Source organism: Zootermopsis nevadensis, unplaced genomic scaffold, assembly GCF_977971745.1.
Source record: "Zootermopsis nevadensis isolate Lab colony 2312 unplaced genomic scaffold, Znev_1.0 Znev_ptg000024l, whole genome shotgun sequence".
Lineage (NCBI taxonomy): Eukaryota > Metazoa > Arthropoda > Insecta > Blattodea > Termopsidae > Zootermopsis > Zootermopsis nevadensis.
Window position 1 is genome coordinate 15,320,389 of NW_028259156.1, and position 18,953 is coordinate 15,339,341.

The following is an 18,953-nucleotide window of genomic DNA, read 5'->3' on the forward strand; positions in this document are numbered from 1 at the left end:
TTTAAAGCGTAACAGTCCGGGCCCTTGTAAGTTGTACTTAATACAGTACTCTACAGATATACTAAGAGGTGGAGGGAGTCTGTCACGTAAATTGTGTTAAGTGGAGAACGTCAAATTTTTTGGTGACCGTAACGATTAATCGTGAAAAGTAATAAGTGTTATTCAGTGGATACTTGGTGTAGTAAGTTGTGATCTGAGACAGTAGTTTATGATTGTTTAAATAAGTTATTCAGCCAGTGATATTTACAAATAGTTACAACCTAACATTATAGTGTATGTATTTCTTAATAGCTTCTTGTAGTGTGGTGACGTATGAGTTTACGTGATTATGAAGGAGATAAAAATATACCATGAACATGACAGTCATGTATACAGGACGAGAATGCACCATGTTTCGACTTATGAAAAGCAAACTATTTAATCGGCATTCATAAATCTTCCATTTATTTATTTGCTTGAACTTAGAACTACTGTACTTAGGAATATCGCCAACATAGAGGTAAGTTGATGTATGACGCTGGATCTGTGTCTAAATACCATGCCACGAATGCGTGCGGACAGTGGAGATAAAGCTCCACGTATTCGTCACTAGTTTGAATGTCACCTTTACACTCCGATGTTTGTAAATACTGCCATTTGTATTTACTATCGCGAGAAAACAAGTGCGTAACAATTACACCCCTTGAGTAGAAGTCTCCTAGCTGAAAAGGGTTGACTATTGTTTAACCAGGTATCTTCAAGGTAAACTCTACGACGTCTGAAATCGTATCTGTTTCGAATCTTTATGCGTCGAGTCACACTCTTAATTATTCCTTCCCGGCATGAATATCTTGAAGCTAATTGTGTTCTGTTCTTCCTGTATTTCTATCCTGTGTTAAAATCAGCGTGTCAAGGACTGTGTTAAGACAGAGACGAATACAACTGTACACGCTGGCAGCTTCGTTACAATTAACACATTTAGTGCCAGTGTTTTCCTTTTTAATATTGTAGTTTTACTGCAGTGTGTAACATACGCAAGCCTAAGGTATAGAAGCTAGAAATTTGTACTTAAGAGAAGTGAATTTTTTCCCCATATTCGCGTTTTGTAATATTTCGTACCTCAGTAGCCTTGGTGTTCAATCATCATTTTAAACTACCTTTCTTGAGAGACCAGTCAAGGGTCGGGTCCATAATGAAGCCCCTGAGGACCTAGGGTATGATAATTTGCTGCTTGGTTAGGGACGTCCACACACCTAATGGGGCAGTGATGAATTAATTACATTACAGATACGCTGCCAATATTTACCACAATCAGACATATAAGTAGAATTTCGGGTTTTCTCGACTGTGCGTCATCAGGGCGATGTGTAAATGGACTGAGAAATATCTTCATTATGGCAGTACACGTTTCACATGCTTATTATAAAAGCGCGCGTTGTCCTTTGAGACTGGGTGTGTCACTTTAGTTTAATTTAATTATAAGTACACTATTATATCTTTTGAATATACGAAACAAAATGAAAATAAAACTTTGCTGTTATCAGGCCATTACTGACGTAACGGACCACCAGTAAAAATCAGACCTCGGTAGGTAAAATTGTCATAACGATCTGTAATCCTTAGGCTGTTAATGTAGTTGTAGTTCTTACATTTCTGAGTTTCTAGATGCTATTCTTGGTTGGGTTACCATCTACCGTCATGGTTTTCCTCCACGTAAGTGCAGTGGTATTTCAATGAATGTTTTCTTTAAAATAACTGTTCGTAACTCCTGGAAGCATGAATCTCATGTAAAAGCACAGCTGTTTAAAAATACAATCCGAACCTCTTGCAAATATTATTTAGTTAATGATGTTTAGGAAAGTAATGACTGTTTGCTTCGAGAGAAAAATGAAACCGTTAAATACACTATGAGCGAGCACAAAGTGTTGTCTATTTATGAGTTGCCGATCTAAAGATATAATTCGAGCCGAGTTCGTCGTTCGTGGCCTGTGTAGGCCATACAAAATGAAAACTATCAGATGGAATATCAGAACGTTGTGTTACCGACCTCTTTTTTCTCCCCGTTACAATGGAATAAATATGTCACGAAACGTACTTCCGGGACGCTACGCAACGTCTGTGTTCTCGTTTCCATGGACGACTTCTAATAAAACCTGACGTAACTATTCCACTCAGAATACAATTCCTTATCAACGAATGAGTTATAAATTTTTCTAATCTGCGTTTCTCTTAAAATAGAATTCCATAGGAATCCACACCGAACATGAGTTAACAGTAGTAATGGACTTGGTGAGAAATTTCTGTTCTGATTCTCACCTAGTTACAACATCGGCAGCTGTTTTAAGGCGTGCCATTCTTGCCTGTGGGCTACTCAACTCAGTAATTAATTAATCACAGATTAAAGGCTGTCTGACTTAGAGATAAAGTTGCTGATTTGAGACAGAGTTGGTATTGTATTATATGACATTTTCTCTTATTCTGGTATCGTACGCTTATTGAGTTAAAATAATGGTTAAAAGTATTTAAACGTTGGTAGCCACAAGACTACACAGCGTCATAATCCATGAAGCGACAAACAACGCCGCGAAATTCTTAAATCTCATTTAATATCAGCTGAGTCGATGTCGAAAGACTGCGGCCAGCACAAATGAGGAATGTCCTTATTCTGTTGGGTGTTTCGAGACTAACATCGCCAACGAAATACAGACATAATGAGTAATGAAATGCTTCAAGTATCGGCGAAAATAAGTTTGTCCAGATGAGCTGGCACAGAATGGAAACGAGTAAAAGAATTTCAGAAGAAAATAAGAAGAGACCAAATATAACAGCAAAGTTTTGGAATAAGCAAGTCTCTAATTCTTCATGATGATGAATATTCTGGATTTGAGCTGTCGAGAACATGCTGAATTTTGTGAGATTTGAACACGTGAACATCGTCGCCATATTTCATTTTACTTTCAACACTGAACAACTTTAGTGCTGACCGTGGGATACAAGGGTTGAGGAGCCTTGGTGTTGAGCCTCACATAATGGCATGACCGGAAGTAACGCAACAGCTGGGCGGGTAAATGCGCCTTTTTTACTGAATATCCATAGCCATGGTCCTGAAAACAGAGGTCATCACTTCTGTAGGGACGGTCGTAGGAAACTGCTAACTGGTGTTGAAGTCCATAGGAATGGAGAACTGTAAAAATGTGCGATATTTAACACTGGGAGTATTTATTTAGTGTTCTGTCTGACGACAGGTCCATATGAACAGGATCCTTGCATCCTTTTCTCGGACTGGGACCTGTTCATATACGTTCTTGGCAGATGATCCAGAAGTGGTTTGCCATTGCCTTCTTCTGTGTGTGAATGGAGTAATTGTTGGGATGCCACGGAGAAACAGGGGAAGCCCCCGGAGGAAAACTTCGTGTTGCCTTGACCACGGCCTTGCCCAACACAAGTTATAAATTCGGGCACCGCCGGGAATCGAACCCGAGTCCCCAGGATTACAAGGCCAGCGTTCTGACAACCCTAAATTTTGTTGCATATGTTATGATGGCGACGAAATACCAAATCTTCAGATTCACCACCGCTTCCAACCATTTGTGACCGCCATGTTTCTCATTTGATCTATGTAGTTGACACGGTGTTAGATAAATAAAGAATAAACAACAAAATGGATCGATGTTTAAGTCGCATGATATTGGATTCTGCCATTAGATCCGAATAATATCCCAGTTTTGCTGGACGGTCGTGGGTTTCTGCCTCGCCACTGTAACTACTATTATGATCTTTTGTGCATTGTTTTACCACGTCTCTTAATTATAATTTAATTCTGCTAACTGCGATATGACGAAAACGCCCAACTTAATGAAGACACTGATTAAAGCGAGTGGGAAAGTGTTCTCAAATGAAGGACGTATAATTACCAAATGCTTTATTTACTACATTGCATACCACATCGGAATTAATGTTTGTTTTTTGTGCGGAATCTGCATAATATTGCAGATACAAATACAATTAAACTTTTAGATGTTACTGACATAAATATTTTGCCATGTACCAATATTTTGTACGATAAGCAGTCCCCTTTAGAATAACGTTAGATTTTAGCTTCGTGGGAAGGTTATTATTTAGTTTTTATTATATTTTATCGTTTTCTGGGTAGATTATGAATGAATTTTATGTCGCTAATGTGCAATACCTACCAACAGTGAAATAAATATCAAATAGGGTAATCACGTCTGTGTGTCTTTGCCACTTTATTAATATATTTAATTTCCGAAACTACTGATCGAATTTTTATTAAATTTGGTATTGGGGACTAGACTAACAGCTGTCGAGCGAATTTAATTTTGCTTCGTTTATGAACTTTGTACAAATAACGAATGACTTCCTTAGGAATTTGTAGGCGAATATGAGACGTGTATAATTTCACGCATTGCAATCAGATAAATGCATATTAATGGATGTCTGTTTAAGCTGTTTATCTCTTAGCAGAGTTAAGTTTAGATAAAGTTACGAAAAACAGAGGCACAAAAACAGAGAGATGCGAAAGTGTAGCTTACCATGTCACAGAGGGAACTTTCACCTGCAAAGAGACGAGCTTGTTCACGGCCTGGCGGTCTTAATACGAAGATTTCAGAGAAATTCAAATAGAAACTCAGCTGCTTGCCAGATACTGCTTGTTCTTTCTACACGAATTCTAGTGGATCTAATACTTGTAGCATGATATGACATGAGTTGGTGAGGTGAAATCCCATGGTATATCCTTTATTTATTAATGCGCTCTTTTCATTTTAACATACTTCATTGGCCTTGATGTTCATTCATTATGCATTTGTACTGTTGTCACAAGGGAGACGTAAATTTTGTGTCGGCATTGGGACCATAGGCTTGGCATCGATGTGCCAGAATATGCTATGTAATTGGCTTCTGTACTGTCGAATTTGCACTTTAAAATAAATAATTTATTTAAATAATGGGAACCAGATTTCAAGATATGAGAATAGCAAACTGTCAAACTTTGTATGCATAAAACATCCTTCAGATAATGGGAAATGTCAAACAAAATTTTAACGTAAAAATCGTGGTCAGTGAATACTCTCTGTTTCTTTAAAGTTGACAATAGCTAATATTTCCAATTTAATATTTTGCACTCATTGAACAAATTGTTACGTATTTTTGAATTTACGACAGACAAACATTCTCTATGAGCTAACATTAATCCTCGAGATTCGATCCAGGAAGAAACGAATTAATAAACACTGAGGTAACACTAGAGATGAAATGTAGGAACAACAGTGTTTTCAATATTTCGATAATAGAAGGACACGTACAAGCGTCTGTAACAGTTTTACAATGTTTTGAAACACTTCAGACATCATCTCCTAACATAAAAGCGTTGCCGATATTGCAGGTACCTGGCTAAACGACTCAGCTGTTAAGGCTCCCATTGTATTAGTTTGCCGTGAACGCGTGAGCGCTGTAGTCGAGAAAATCGTACGTCATAGAACGGGTCTGTGGTGTGTTCAGTCAGTGGAGTTGGAGGTTGATCTCGCTCAAGGGGAGTTGTGTGTTGTGTGTTAAAGTGTGTCTGTACGTACCAGCGCTTCTTCTCTAGGGGTTATTGCAACATTTGTCGAAGTCACACGAACAGACGGATATGAATTTGTAGGTCGGTGTAGCATATAGTGAAACGTGTTACCTGTGAAATCGTCTGCAGATGATGACGTAGGAACAGTCCTGATGCTTGGATAATTCTGATTGCATGGAGTTTTCTTGCGAAGTGGAAAATATTGTTTACTTATCACCGAGATACAACTGAGTGTTCCTGTAGTGTGGGGACTTAGATGCATTTATCAGATGCGAAACATAACAGTGCATTGTAGCAACAAGCATGCATGTGGATTACAGGAAATAGATTGGCAGCTGGTACGAGGGGTGGGTAATGTCCTGGTTCAATGGCGCGTGTTTCGAAATCCTCATGAACCGAGAAGAGGGCCATGAAGCACAATTTGACAATTATAATGAGAATCTGTGAAGACGGCTGCTACCAAGTATGAGCCGGGGTTACTACGTACCCTGCGCGCCATTTCTTTATTTGGTGAGTAATATTTTCGCATCTGCTTCTTACACAGATCTTCAAATTCGTCTTTAACTTTGCATGTTTTAATTTTGTTTTAAATAGATTATTTCATTGACATGTATAGAATACTATTTTGTTAGATGGAGTGTTCTGGAAAGTTAGTGTACAGAAACTTGTGTGTATAATTACATGGTGTCGTAAGACGATACGGATCAAGCCAGTGACTAATATGTAAAGTAAAAGATAATTAAAATGTATTTAGTTTATATCAATATACATCGCGTAATTCCTAACACAGTTCCAGTGTAATGAATCAGACGTAGGAATTTCAGGGGAGTAGAACCCGTTCTTTTCGTTAGACATCCATGCACTGATACTTGCGAACTTAACGTGGCAGTTCTTGTGTACAGTTATAAATGATCCAGTTTTATTAAACTTTATGCAAGATAATATCAGTGAAAAATCTTTAGTTCCTTGTACTTGTAGTCTGTATATTTGTAATATAGTGCCAGTTTGACTCATTTTTACTGTCTCTCGACATAATTACACTGCTGACAGTCGTCTGAGTTTGTAGGCTCGTTGAAGCTTGTGTTGCCTTGAACGTGTTTCTGCAACAGGCTCAAACTCAGCGTCAGTTTGAATTAGGCCCAAGCAAGCTGGAAAATTGTTTCACGGCGAGTTTCATAATTTGTAATCTCAGTCAATATTACTAGGGCGATAAACTCGAGGAGTGTGCGAAGGGCGGGACATGCAGCACGCATTAGGGAGATGGAAAATGTGTACAAAGTTTTGATCGGAAAACCTTGAGGGCAGAGACCTCTTAAAAGACGTAGATAACGTTAAATGGGCCTTGAAAAGGATGGTGGAATGTGGACTTGATGTGGCTGTGAATCCGAAGATGGCTGGGCTGTAGCGCCGTGTAGTCTGGTAGTTTTCCACCGTTTCAGAGATCCCTGATGCTTCCATCATCAGGACATTTCAACTATTGATTAAACTGGGCGTATGAACTATCGGATGTTGTGTGCTGTGACGCCTTGTGGACTCGTGGGTTGGTACAGAGAAACACACTGTCGCGATCTTGAGGGCAACGTTGAAGATGGAGACAGTATGTTTATCCGAAACGTTAGTATTTACCTACGAGTCCACATTGAGTCACAACCCAGAACGTCTTCGGCAGAAACTACGTTCGTGGACGGTCTCTCATTGTAACAGCGGTGGAAAATTCCAGTTGTCTTTCGATGCGGGTGCCCTCATTGTATAGACCAGCGGTATTCAACCATTTTTTGTTCGCGTACCCCCAGATATAATTTCTCTTCAACTTTGTACCCCCAAAGTTGTTGGTGTATAATTCAAGTTATACATAGTATATAATCTACATCTAAAATAAATTAAATAAATTACATTACTGATTATTCAGTATTTATCGTAAAATAATATATAATTTTTTTTTTAAATTTCGCGTACCCCAGGTTATAGTCAGTTCCTGGACTACATTGTAGTTTTATTGTGGTGGAGAGTCTGTTCTGTCTCATCCGGCGTCTTGGGTAGTTAAATATGGGTTATTTTTTTTTATTATTTTCGTTACAGACATGTTTAGCTGCAAACGCATTTTTCAGCCCACATTTAGATAAAAGTTTCCTGTCCGATCTATTTTACCTAATAATGATTGCTGTGCTGATATGAAACAATTTGGAGAAACCATATTTTTGCATCGAACGGACTCTGCGAAAATTACACTACAGCTGAGAACAAGTTTTTTGGAGACGAGGAACAGAATTAAATGAACAACATAAATGCAGCTGGGTTTTTTTTCGTATGCAATATATTAATATTCGTATACGGACGAAAAGTAGGCCAGCATTTCAGTGTGCAGACCATTATGGCGTACTGGACAAGATATGTGGAATCATAGTCCGGCTTTGATTAGAGACGCGTTTTTATTTTTCAGACTGTGGGTGGGTGGGGGGGGGGGTAAAAGTTGAACACTGTTTTACGTGACGTCATTGGTGGTTGTCGTAAGAAGCGGCCACATGATAGTCGATATGGCGGTTCATTGTCCATTGGTATTCCTCGAGGTGTTGGTCACCCACAACTCACGGACTTAGCCTACTGAAATGGCAACATGCGTGCATCTGCACTCATTCCACTGCTTACACTTTTTTTCCTCGTGTTGAGAGAGCACTCTCGTCGTCTCCTTATTCTACGCCACTTTCTCTGTTGTGTTCTCATTTTTATTCTCATGTTTCTTCAGCTGATATTCGTTTTCGGTCATTTTCTCCGTCTGCAACCGATCTGCTTTTAAAAAAGTTATTTTTCAACGAAATTTAGCAATGCCCAACCCATTATAAATGACCTGCTTTATTTTTAAACACCGAACCTGTGACCTGTTAGCAGTCTTGTAGTCTGTCTTGACATAGACGCTTATTCTATCAATTTTAAATATCAGGACAGATTGGCGGGGCATGTAGCACGCACAGGGAATAAATGCGTACATTTTGGTCGGAAAGCCTGAAGGGAGATCTCCTCTGGGATCTAGGCGCAGATGGAAATACAATATTAAAATGGATATAAAATAAATGATATTTTAAAGAAACAGGTTATTTAACGTCTTTCACGAAGTAAATAATTAATGTGCCAAGAAGTAATTAAATGCCTGTGAATTGTACTGCAGCGTCACAGAGTGACCACTTATCTCGTTTTTCCTGACCTCAGGCAAAATTTCGAAGGCCAATATTATTATAATGTGTTTACGAGCGATATTAAGCCCGACGTGAAGTGTTAATAACTGTTTGTTGGCCCTTCGTTTTGTGTCCATGACAAAGTTTTGCAAGACTGTGTAACAGGGTTACCCGGAGGTCATTTCTTCTTGTATGCAGTGTCTGTACGTAATGATCGATTTCTCTACGTTACAGTGTGGCCACATCTCCCATGCCACGTGTAATGTGAGCTCCAGGTAATACATGGAGTGTGGTATATCGTATTTAAATGCGACGACCTTGACCTAGGTCACTCTGCTATTCCGTAAAGAGGAAGTAATGGTAGAAACTCGGAAGATGACCTCGTGTCACAGGTTTTGCTACAGTTTGGTCCCCTAGCGGTTGTGTAAAAACTCTTTCCAACTTTAGATTTGTGTTTTTTAAGGAGTGGTAACTTAGTAAAGTCAACTGGACGGGGTTAAATTCCAGGGAGGCGGTCTTGAGGTTCTTTTCATTGCTTCTGAGGACCACCAAACCTCCTACTGAACCTCACGTCTAGATGGAAGAAGCTCTCGTATGTATTCGGGAGGTCCTCGGTTGATATTCCGTCCGGAGACCGGTTAACCTGATGGACGGTTTTCGTTTTCAGTAACTGCATTCAAATTATGGGATAGTACTTTAAAGTTTTTGGCAAGAACCGCCTCCTTCCATATCAATTCTAATTCATAATTCATCGGTCTTACCATTCGACGTTATAGTTTATGTGTCCTCAACACCTGCTATGTCTTTCGTTAAAGAAAGCGAAGTAGAACATTTTAAAACAGTGGAGATGACGCGTTCGAATGCCGTTTTATAATTTCTCGTCTTGTTTAGTGAGGATTAAAATTTATACTGCAGAATTGACCACTCTGCATGATAACCTACCGCACTGCACAGCTTATTAAATTTTTGCGTTTAATTTTGTCATTGAATACATTGTATTATCCACTCATAGGAGCATTATGTTGGACACTGTCCATTGTCAGGTGTATTTGATATACACGACGTTTCGGGAGTTGACTCATTTAGTAAGTAGCGCCTCGTCTGCAGGCTCGTGACATTTACAGCAGGTAGTGGGCAGGTTAACAGAACGGTGGTTTTATATTGACGTAGATATCCTCCGGAACGGAAAATAAACCCGGGGCCTGCAGAATTCATAGCAGGTGTCCTAACCACTCGACCGTGAAATTTGTAGAAGAGCATGGAAGTCGCTCAGTAAATATTAAATACTCTATAAGACGACCACAACATGATCATGACAATCTGCACTTTCTGTGAAAAGTAAAGAACGGTACCCCCAGAAAGTGGCAAGGACCCGTTATATAAATGAATTGTGTTTACATAAGCATGACTCTGGTCTTCGGAGGAAAAAAAAAAGCATATGGCGTCGCTTGTGAGAGGGAACTCAGGTAACTGGCCACTAGGATGTATGCGTTTATTTGTCCTTTTATGACGCACTGTGTCATCTGGTCAGCCAAGTTCTGTTACGCTAGTTCTGATCTTCGTTTGTATGTTTCGTCACTGTTTGTAATGTATGGATGAATGATCTGTTTCTTTAAGGAATTAGATCGATGAGATATAAATTAGGCTTCTGCAGTTTTCGTAATTAACAGTTTGACAAGATTGTACCAAACTGCGTGAAAAGTTTTGGGTGAATTCCGATTTCATGTCGTCTCTCAGTATTCAGCCATTTTAAAATTGTCCACAGTAATGTTGAAATCTAAAGGTTTCTGTCGTTGTAATGTGTAAAATTATTTTCTTAGATTGTCCATCGTCTAAATTTAAAACCGTTTCGTGTGCGTTAACCTACAATTACGAACGATAGGACATAGTCTTTGTATAACTATAGAATGATGATGTACAAGGTAATGGACAGTGTCCAAGAAAACAATTTTTTACAGACTCTCCACAATATTGTTTCACGGTTTGTGAAGCAAACTGTACACAGATGATCCTGATCTTTGATCGTTCCGTCCTGTTAATAACATAAGCCACGTATTCGTGTTGACGAAGTGTTCAGTGTGAAGTTGTCTTTAAAGAATGTAAAAGTAATGGCTTTGAAATGAAACACACGGAAAGAGGGCATTTCAAATTATATAATGTGATGTTAGTTGATGGTTCTTTTGTATGAAAATGAATCTTGATTTGGAAAGAATTAAAATGTCAGTAAAATTTAAGCGCACGAAAACATATTTTTAAGAAATGTCAAGTGATGTGGTTGATTAGAAACGGATATATACAGAAGAAGTTAAACATTTGTTCAAGCTTAGATGATTACAGGAAAATCATGGTTAACCCATTCGAACAGAATGCTCGGTGAACTTTCTTCCAGACCAAAGGGATAGACAGGGAATCGAAACAAGACGAAGCCTGATTCGTACAGGGCACGAGAAAGCGAAGTAACCAGCCGAGTCGGGCATGCATAAAACATAAAATCAGGCGCAAGATAAAGGACTTCAACTTTTGTAAATTCTCGAGTCTTGTATTATTTTTAGGGATACTCTGTTCCTTTTCCCATTACACCCTCATCTAGTTGAATCGAATCCATATCCTCACACCCTCTTTCTGTAATGTCCACTTTAATACAGTCCGCGGCCCCCATCTGTCTTTTTTTCCCAGGTGGTCTCTTGCCTTCAAGTTTAGTCGGAGCAGGTATGAGGTTAATATTATGATGCCCTTAGCACAACAAACATCTGACTCAAATAACACAGAATCATTTAAAATTTATCACCACTGTGGCTTTGGTATACAAGTAACAAAACATTCTTTTACAGAACCAGAGAATATACTTTAAATTATTTGTCTCAGTCACAAGTTGTAATTATTCTCGTATCGTCAGAGATTGACCTCGAGGAGGCCTCTTGCGTTTGCCGTAGATGAGATAAACGATAATGTAGCTCACGAGCAAAAACAAAAAAGGAATTATAATCAAGGTTTAGCAAGTCATGTCATGACGTGTCACAACGCCTGTAGTACACCGTACTTATGCCCGTTTTATATTAAGTACAGGAAACAAAATAATTTTACTGAGGTTGTATTCTGTCCGTCTGTCAGTGTTGTCAAATGTTTCATCTCCAGAACTACTCGTTCGCTGATCGGATTTTGATTAAATTTTGTATTAGGAAGGAAGTTTAGAATAAACGTCTTTGGGTGAACTGTATCTGGTCTGTATCCCACCTCCTTTACGTAAAGCCCTGTGGTAATTATATGTACCGCCTGTTTTAATAATCAGCAGCTGTGTATTATTCCCACAGTGTATTAGTGTTCTTATGATTCTCAGAATAAACAGCGATAATTTTCTTTAACAGGCATCAACGACTGGTTAATGTAATGGAGAAGAATTGCGTTTTCTTTGCGGTACGGACTGAATTTAGAATTTTTTTTGCGATAAATGTTTCGTGCGAACGCGTTTGGTTATTCTGTCGACTATCCCCACCCAAATCCACAGCATTTCCTAACCTGGGAGTCTTTAAGTATCGCTGCCAGGTATTTGATTACATTGGAGTGCTCGCTTCCGACGCCAGGTTGAATTTAAGTGCTGGCAAGCACTAACCCTCCTTGGTTTTGAGGGTTTCAGATGTTGATTCACAGATGCACAGTTATTTGATTATTCACCAAGTGGTGTTCACTTCCGACGAGTCTGGAAGCGTCTCCTGCTGGTAGCTGCGGGAGACGGCGAGAAAATTTTGTGCGGGCATGACAATCGATACCAGCCAGCACAGATCCTGCTAATGCAGTTGGAAGAATCAGCTGGGCGTGTGTGCACTTTCATGAGCTCTTAAGATGTGTCCTTATTTCTAACCGGAAGTTGAAAATTTTTATTGTCTGATAGAACATTGGAAAACGATGGAACTCACAGCAGCGTGAAGGGCAGTTATCTTTTGATTGGTCGTGACTTTGGACGCTTAGATGTAAAAGTTTCTCATAACGGCCGTGCGTTTTTTTCATTATGCACAGTATCTGGTTTAAAAATAGTAATCTGTAATAAGACGACAGCGTAAGGCCTTACAAGATTTATATTACCTATGTCCTTTTTAAATTTCTGAAAAATTTAGTACAATTCTTGTCCGTTTTAAAATTGATGGTACAATACAACACATTATTGTGTGGTGTTTACCGTCCTTAATTAATAGTCAGGAGACCGGCTGTCTTGACCAAGGAAAAGTACGACATTGCCTTAAAATAGGGTAGGATCGCTTCCTTCCACATCATCGCCAATTTACGTGAAATCGTGTTTCCATTCGAGGCTTTACAACCTGTGCAGTTGAAAAAACGTTGCTAAATAAAGTCATTACTCAGAAAATGTTGATATTACTTGAAGTACAGTAGTATTTCATAATACCACGGAAAGATGGGCAGAGTCTTAGTTATTACGAAATAAATATTGCTTATGTGTAATGTAAATGTTACTTAATATACGTTCTGCGTTCGGGAAATTAGCAAGTAAACGCTCTGTGTCCATGGAGATGTACACTGTTCTATAAATATTTGCAGTCTTCGCCAGACCTCGGTATGTACCAATGCCACATGAGCAGGGTCTAAGCATGCTTCCAACTATTTCTAACAGTGTATTCCTTCAATGCGTTGCATCCAACTCATTCATGATTATAAGGATAACAGTATAATACGTAATCTTCTGACTGATGCTCAGATAATATCTGCTTAAAACCGGAGTCGACGCTGGAAATTGGTACAGTAACAGACTTTGAATTTTTTTTAAAATTTTAACTAAATAATATCTGTATTAGGTGCTTCGTTATAAAATGTGGGTTGCATAATTACCATCACAAACACGCCATCGTTATTTCTGAAAGCCAACCAGCATCCTACTTAGCTCATTTAACGAAGATTTCTCAGTTCAATGCTTCAAATAGAGTGGTATGGTAGGATGGCTGGAGGCAGTGAATTGGGAAGGGAACGGCCCCCAACACAGCCTGACTGTTCACATTATACTAAACGTAAGTGTATCCGTTTCCTTACGTACTCTTCATCATGTAAGGCATTGGTAATTTATGTACATATTTTTAGGATCTTCTGTAGATGAAATTAAATACATACTCCATCGAAGTCTACAACTTCTATTTGAAATTTATAATGAGGCGATTATTTAGAAAAATACGAAAGGAAACACTTTTTGGCTGTGCGGTGTGAATCTGTTTTTCGATTATCTTTGATTTGTGTGTACAACAAATGAATATCAAAGGGTAATGAGATATGAAAAGTAAAACGGAACACATTTAAAAGTATGTGCACTCAACTTGATAACAGGTTTCCATTTTTCGCGTTTTCTGGGTTATTGGTCACAAGATTCAATAAACGTTTTTAAAGCACTTTGCTTCTTTGTAAATTGTTCGTCTTAAAAATTTCTGCAGCGTCACGGGTGTTGTGGCTTAGTAATGTAAATGCTGATTAAGGTCCTTTCTTGTCGGTTTTAACCTGTAGTTACCGGTTGCGTGGGATCCTCCTACGAACTTAACATGCCCTAGGAACGTGTCCCCTTTAAAATATTCTACACTAAGAGGAGCTGAGTTTTGTGTAGGAGGGGAAAAGAGTTGCAAACAATACACTTATAAACATTGACACCACACCCATCAGTTTATTTAACCATACAGTTCTTGTATCTTGACCTCGATATAAATGGATAAAAGTGTTTAGTGTTTTACATCACATCTGTATTTCAGAACGTAATGAGTCTATGATCTCTCGTATTTATAATTTAACCCGTGGGTTTCTAGGATAAAGTTCGCTCCAAGGAGATTGGATGTTCTGTATGAGTTATTTATGAATGTAACCTTTACTGTACATGTCGTTTCTAAAGGATAAGTTTTAACCATTCGATTGGTACCTGCAAGTATTTTCGTGGGAGAGCTATGCCTACGAACGAACACATCTTGTTACAGGAGCGTACAACAACAAAAATAAACATATTTTAAAACCAGCTTCAGGGTATGACGCAGAAATTAAACGTTATATCCTTTAGACTAGTCACACGTTTCGTTCGGAATTTGGAGACGTATTTCAGTTTTAAATGTTTACATAATTGATGTATCATTATCTTTAAGCATGAAGGAATTAAGTCAGCTACATACAAATTGTTTGGCTATTGTAATTTACATTTTAAGCATTTACATTTACGTGTTAACAGAACACGATCCCTCGTTTAAATATTAGTGTGAAAATGAGTTCTTGTTTTTATTTCGTTCTTTCTTATTATTATTTATTATTTATCTTTGCTTGTTCGTCTTTAGTCCTTTCTGTCTCTCCCTCCCTGTTTATTGTTTTCCCTTCCTTCTCCACTTTGTATTTGTTGCTTCTTTTGTTGACGTGATTGGGGACGAAACTCGGACATTATTTGATGTCGATTTCTTAGATTCTAAGTTCCTTCCCCTCGTCTGTGTAGGCGTGTTCCGTTGGGTCGGTGAACCAGGGCTGGTGTCGCTGTATTCCGGACACGGACAGAACAATGCATTGTCTTGCACTGTAGGACACGGACCGAGTTCCGTCAGTAGGCGATTGGGCAGAAGGGACTGCTAATTGCGAAGGCCTCAGGAATTATAATGAAACGTAACATTTAAGTGAATTGTAAATTAATTAATATTATGAGCCATACTTCCTTTCATTTTCCATCGTTATTGAGCATTTCTTTTAAAATCTCCTATATTGCTTTGTTACGTGTTGTTTGCAAATAAAATAAACGATTTATGGATTGGTCCGTCCGTGCGATTGCTTCATACTCAACAAATTTTCGATTAAAAGTTGTATTATTCTGGTGGGTGAACTTAATTTCGTTCGTAGCACACTGTTATAAAGACTATTCTGCAGGAAGATCACGTGGTTTTTTTAAACTTTCTGAGAAACTGCATGTAATGTAAATAATTAATTCACGGATAAAATTTAGATGTCGTAAGGTCTAAAATTTTATTGGGAGCATTTTCAGTTTAGTGTGAATGTAACGAAATATATATTAGCTTTGCGAAAATAGATTTCTGTTTGCAATACTCGATCATCGATACCAGCATCCGAAATGTTCCATTTGGAAAATACGCTCGTATCAGCTCTTGGCCCACATTATCTAAGGGGATATGAAGAAATCGTGTCCAGACACGTGAATATAGCAGAATAAAAAATGCACTGTACAATAATTAGATTAATACTGTGAAGTCTGAAGCTGACTAGACTTAAGAAAAACTGGACATTTGAACTTCAGTACAGCGACAAAGTGTGAAATGAACTGTACAGTTTTACAGTCGCTCTTCATTTCTTTTGTGGGATAATGTTTTTTTTTTCCTGTGCATTTCGACCTGGTTATGAAAACAGCTTCTCATCTTTGTCGTTTCGTCAGACTCGAGTAAGACTTCGTACTGAAGAAGGGAAACGCGAACAAGGAAGTAGAGTAATGCCAGTGACACTGCTGACATCTGCTGTACTACTGCATTCTGACTCTGCAGCTGGAATAATTAATTAAGCTTCACATTTTCTCCTTTCAGGCACAAACAAAACAAGAATATATTTTTTTTTGATGGACGTTTCAGATTAACATGGCGATAGATACTGATAATTTGCGCCATGTAATCTGGTACAAAATTGAGCGACGTTTCAGAGGTACTTACTTCCTCAGTTTTCCACGAGACTACCACAGCGAAACATACCAGAAGACAGTCGTCTTTATTCTCATCGCCGTGAGAACCTGACTCTCGCCAAATAACCTGTTGTTCCAGTCGATTTTCTTTTGTATTAGAGCGGTTGGCTACAGGTGTCGGTATTCGGCTGTTTTGTGACCCCTTGTTTCTGAGTGGCTGCGCCAATAAGCCCTCGGTGATACTTGGTAACCCGGAACCTGTTCGGGAAAACAAATGCGAATAGTTGTTTCAAGTGAAGTAAATTTTAAAGTAACACACTCACTGGTGTAGGCCTGTTGAGACGCACCGTGATAAGAAATGTTTTGTTTGTTAGAATTGTAGTACTCGTACATTGTAATTACCAGTAATATGCCCAAATATTAACATTTACTTGTAAGACAATATTAGTTTGTTCGTTAGCTCCGTCTCGCGTTCACATCTCATTCGTTTCATGTAATTGAACTAAGAAATAATTAAAAATTTTCGGCATGTTATCATTAACTATGGTATTGGTACTTCGCTGTTTTTAAATTTGAAACGTCTGTCGTAAAATAATGCAAAGTAAATTTAGGGAACTTTTGGAAGGGGGCAACTAATCGTATTATTTTTTACAAATAATCATCTTTCTAATTCATAGTTTTTCTTCGAAATTAATCATGTCTTTTCTAGTTACACAAGTAGACGAGGATATTTTTGCTTTTCGTTTCCGAATAAGGCCAGTGCTGGCATAGAACAGTCGAACTAGTGTGGATGACACTGAACGGCAAGGCGGAACAACTTCTTCTGTATGTGGCATTCTAAACACGGAAAGCACGCTGATATTTCAGTCGGGCTTCACCACTTTTAACCATTCCGTCTGGGTTGTACGGATTCAAATATCGTGCTCGCAGACTGCTTAATTTATGACGTCAGATCAGGAGTTTTGTGGGTCGGAGCTGTGACGTCACGGGTTGAAATGAGTCATGAAATGTTTTATGGAATCAGTGCAGAAGAGTGACTTCAGTACTGAGTAAAAGTTAAGAAGACAGCTGAAGGCCCAAGGTTGTCTGAGCTACTCGTGGTCGTTTTCAGTGCATTTGCCGAGCGGATTAGAAAGTTTGCTGTGAGTCATTACGATACGTAATCACTATTCGCACACGTCACAAGCCGATGTGTTGAATTCTTCTCGCAAGTCTTTGCTTTCTGCTAAATGCCTGCTGTACCCAGTTCAAACACTTCACACACTGCGATATCTTCGTTATACAGTTCTTCCTTCCTGTTTGGTGTTTAAAATAAGTTTAATTCATTGTTAGATTACTCAAGTGCGATGTTTTTATTTCAGATATTAAGCGTCGAACGAGTTCGGGGATATAATAGCTTCTATCAGTGTTTTATTAACATTGTTTGTGACGTTTCTTAAGAGTTCATGAGAACTAATGTTCACGTTGTTACAAGTAACCTATCAAGTAAGGGTTTTGAAAAGACGTTTAACATCAAACATAGTTTAATTATTTCATTATGTCCTATTAAAAATGAAGTACCAGCGAAAAATTACAGTAGACTTTGCAGATTAGTGACAGATCGGTCACGGATCACTGTTTGATGAACACTGACTAAGATGTTCAGTGAAGTGAGGGTGTGTGTGTGTTACAGTTCCCCTTTACTGTGCAGACCACAGAAATTTGAAAGTTTTCAGTATCTCCGTAGTTTTGAAAATTTTCAGTTGACACAAATCATGGTTTATGTGCGTAGGGCAGTTTGGTGATGCAATATAACGCAATTAATCAAGGAAACATTTAAGCCTTTAAATTATTTTAGAAGTTTTATAGAAGTGAAGGGGGCAGTGTGCACAAAAGCGTATCAAGGAAAGTTCAGCAGAGAGAGTAAGGTTATAAATAAAATTCAGCGTGTCGGTAACCCCATAAAACCGCTACGTGGAACTCAGGAAGTTACGCAGTTAAATATATATGGGTGATTTCCTGATTGGGTTTTTATCTTTCAGTTCAGCGTATGAAGTACCCGTTCTCAGTTCTTAGCCCTCGGTTTTCCAAAAATAAAATGTGTACCAGCGTTCTCTTATCGGGATGAAGCTAGTTCCGAGGCTAAAAAAGCGTGGAGTTATATCTTTACTTCTCCATACGCCTGCAGGGTGTGGTTCTAGGGGCATCTTTACCTATTGCGTTCTTCTAAATTGTTTCCGTGCTGTCTTCCGTATTACGCGATGCAATCAGTTTTGACTGAGTTACGTGCCTTTGCTCCATCGCAAAGAATATTACAATGAAAATAACAGAAAGTTCTGTTTGTTTATCGGTTATGTACGCGTTGGTTTCCGAACGGAATCGTGCTTAATAATTTACAAGTGCGGTAAGTAAGAGTAATGTCTGCCCACTATTGCTTTGCAGGGACATGTAAGTCTATGCATACTGTGTTCATTATCGCTCTGCAGGCTGCCATTGTGAAAACTATGATCCTCGCATTGAAGTCTACCCACTGAGTTCTCACGAACCTGACTGTTCGCTGTCCACACTTCATAAATATTGAAACGTTTTTCATCTCATGGTTTCGTTA

At 38.6% G+C, this 18,953-nt stretch overlaps 1 protein-coding gene across 2 annotated transcripts in view; it reads left to right on the forward strand.

Moving 5' to 3' along the window:
• The first annotated feature begins 5,494 nt into the window (after positions 1–5,494).
• The window catches only part of jvl (javelin-like), a 67,265-nt gene continuing 53,806 nt past the window's right edge, over positions 5,495–18,953 (forward strand). For both annotated transcript variants that reach the window (XM_022066378.2, XM_087355485.1), the window contains exon 1: positions 5,495–6,070. In XM_022066378.2, coding sequence (XP_021922070.1) covers positions 6,026–6,070 — 45 coding nt within the window. In that variant the 5' untranslated portion in view covers positions 5,495–6,025. The remainder of the gene's footprint in view (positions 6,071–18,953) is intronic.